This window comes from Calidris pugnax, unplaced genomic scaffold, assembly GCF_001431845.1.
Source record: "Calidris pugnax isolate Ruff unplaced genomic scaffold, ASM143184v1 scaffold335, whole genome shotgun sequence".
Lineage (NCBI taxonomy): Eukaryota > Metazoa > Chordata > Aves > Charadriiformes > Scolopacidae > Calidris > Calidris pugnax.
Window position 1 is genome coordinate 596,158 of NW_015091148.1, and position 2,900 is coordinate 599,057.

Consider the following 2,900-nt stretch of genomic DNA (forward strand, 5'->3'; position numbering starts at 1 on the left):
GCCTGTCCTCACCGAGCTCCTTTCCCCCGGTGATTAAAGCACTTTCTCTAGGTCCCCCCGTCTCCTTCCCCTGCCATGTTGGGATGAACCATGAACCATGATGTCCTTCTCTATGCAGCTCGGACACCTACTCCAGCGGGGATCTTGGCCAACACTAATGGTGATTTTTTGTTGTTGTTGTTGGGGGATTTGTCTTCTTTCCCTTTTGACTTCACAAGAGCAATTCCTACAAGACCCGAAGCCGCCTCCCCTTGGGCTGGGCTTCCTGCACATGCTTCCTCCTGCCTTCATCCTCCTCGCCTGCCCGACCACGCCGGGAGCTGCGTGCTGTTCAACCTGATGCTCGAGGGCTCCTTTGCCTCTTCGTGAGGCCACTGGAACTTTAATCCAGGAAATTCGGGGGCTCCCCAACTTGCCCTTCGCACCCCGGGCAGGGCAGCCCCTGGCTCAACTGCTGAGCCTTGTGATGGAGTCAATTGTCCCTTGAGACTTTATTCTCAAAAAAAAAAAAAGCACCCCAAAACGTGACACGAGGAACAGGAAACCTTTTGGAAAGGTGGTACCTTGGAAAAAAAACCCTCCTCTACCCCATCCCCACCCGCTTGCCCAGGGCATGGGCACGTCGACCACGTCCCACTGCGGGGAGGAGGACCTGCCCCTGCCTCTTGCCTTCCACTTCCATCCTCTGCTTCTGCTTCCAGGGCAAAATGTCCCCGTGTCCCCGGGGCAGACAGGTTCCTTCTCACCCCAAGCTGTTCCCGGATTGTCTCCTCCTGTTTGCTGGATGGTTTGGGCTCCCCTTTTACCCTGTGGGGGGGGTTTAATTTCCCTCCCGACCTGGTTGAGAGGTGCCGAACCTCCCCCGGGAGCTGTGGTGCTGCAGCACTTCTCCTGGCATCCAGTCCCCAGAGGCCAAACCCCCCCTCCCTGTGCCCCCTTGCCCCGCTGCAGTATTAATTACCCCTTCTAATTGCACTCTGCAGGGCGGGGGAGACCTACAGTATTCGCTGCTCTCTGGTGTTGGCTTCTCCCGGATCTATCCACAGCCTTACCGGCCCCGGAGGGGGGCTCCTTAACTCCTCCAAAGCCTAGAGAAACCCCCACAGCAAACCCCAGCAGTAAGGAAATAACCAAAGCAGCCCTGAGATGTTCCTCCTCTAGTTCATTTCCCTTCTCTCTCTGTTCTTCCTCCTCCGGACCCTGTTCAACTGTGTGGAACTTAAAGCCATGGAATTAAAGAAAAAATAATAATAATAATAATACATATATATGTATATAGATATATATCTATATATTGCAGATACACAAGTTGTTTGTATCCAGGGCATAAACCTGGGTGTGAAACGGCCTCTCAGTTGCACAAACGTGTTGTTTCTCTTCCTTGGGTTGGTGCAAGAAGGGGGGGGTGTTGGAGGGGGAGCAGGAGAGCGGGGCCAGGCTGCCAGCGATGGGGACCCTGTGGGGACCTCTCCGGTGCAGGACTGGGCCCTGGCTCACCCCCCCTCTGCACCTCCAGCAGGCAGGGGGACCTGGGGACACGGCCGGGGGCTGCTTCTCTCGTCCCCGAGGGTGTTTGCCTCCATCTCCTCTCTCTGCGCCGTGGTCCTGCGCTGTCATTGTCCCTCCGTGGGGACAGGAGCATCCCCAGGGTCAGAGCTCTGTGTTCCCATCAGCTGCAGTGCCTGGTGCTGAACCTCCCCGGCACCAGCAGCAGCCAGTGCTGCTGTCATTAAAAACATATAGAAAAGGGAGAGGGGAGGGCGGGCAGGGGGATGCTCTGGAGGCTGCTGGGATGCAGGGGTCCCAGCAGTGGTACCCACCACCTGTACCCACCACCTGTACCCAGTCCAGCTGCCCCTGGCAGTGCAAAGCCAAGGCAGAAAGGCAAAGCAGAGCCCTTCCCGAGGAGGAGCAGGATGTGGCCGAGCTGGGGGCCAGGGGATGCTCTGGGGATGCTGGAGGATGCAGGGGTTCCAGCAGTGGTACCCAGCACCTGTACCCAGCAGTGGTACCCAGCACCTGTACCCAGCAGTGGTACCCAGCCCGGCTGCCACCAGCAGTGCAAAACCAAGGTGAAAAGGCAAAGCAGAGCCCTTCCCGAGGAGGAGCAGGATGTGGCCGAGCTGGGGGATCAGGGGATGCTGGAGGATGCAGGGATTCCAGCAGTGGTACCCAACACCTGTACCCAGCAGTGGTACCCAGCCCGGCTGCCACCAGTGCAGTGCAAAACCAAGGTGAAAAGGCAAAGCAGAGCCCTTCCCGAGGAGGAGCAGGATGTGGCCGAGCTGGGGGGTCTGGGGGATGCCGGGGGGGCTGCCAGCCCCGGGGCTCAGCAGGGCTCCACGTAATTGCCGGGGAAGAAACCCGCCTCCTCGCCCATCACACCCTCGCACCAGCCGTCCGAGTAGCGCCGCGTGACGAAGAGGAGGGTGCCGGGCTGGAAGGAGAGCTCGTTGTCCTTCTGCCGCGTGTAGGGGTAGAGGGTCACCACTGCGAGGGGAGGGGGAGAGAGGGGGTCCATGAGCCCGGCAACGCCACCACAGGGGACAGGCCACCGCTGGGGAGGGACATGCCATCCCAGTCCCCACCAGTTGGGCCCTTGGTGCTGTGGTGGCAGGCAGGGGCTCAACCAAAAGCACCACGGGGGGATCTGGGGATCCACCATACCTTTCTCCAGGTAGTTCTCTGGGGCCCAGGGGGGGTCCTCTGCGGCAGGGGGTGGTGGTGGTGGTGGGGCCAAGTCCTCAAAGTTGGGCAAAGCAGGTGGTGGCGGCGGCTCAAGGTCATCAGGGGCTACAAAACCCCCCAAAATCCATGGGATGAAGGGCTTTGTGGGGAGCAGGGGCCACTCTTAGTCCCCACCTCCCCACTGAACCACCCATCCCCCTCCATGATGAGCA

General features: G+C 59.6%; 1 protein-coding gene across 1 annotated transcript in view; it reads right to left on the reverse strand.

Annotated features, from left to right (window-relative positions):
• Nucleotides 1-1,682: 1,682 nt before the first annotated feature.
• Nucleotides 1,683-2,900, reverse strand: part of ABI3 (ABI family member 3) — a 4,474-nt gene continuing 3,256 nt past the window's right edge. Inside the window, exons 4-6 of the mRNA XM_014958921.1 lie at nucleotides 2,668-2,848; nucleotides 2,180-2,490; nucleotides 1,683-1,993 (exon numbers count right to left, since the gene is read on the reverse strand). Coding sequence (XP_014814407.1) covers nucleotides 2,330-2,490; nucleotides 2,668-2,848 — 342 coding nt within the window. The 3' untranslated portion in view covers nucleotides 1,683-1,993; nucleotides 2,180-2,329. The remainder of the gene's footprint in view (nucleotides 1,994-2,179; nucleotides 2,491-2,667; nucleotides 2,849-2,900) is intronic.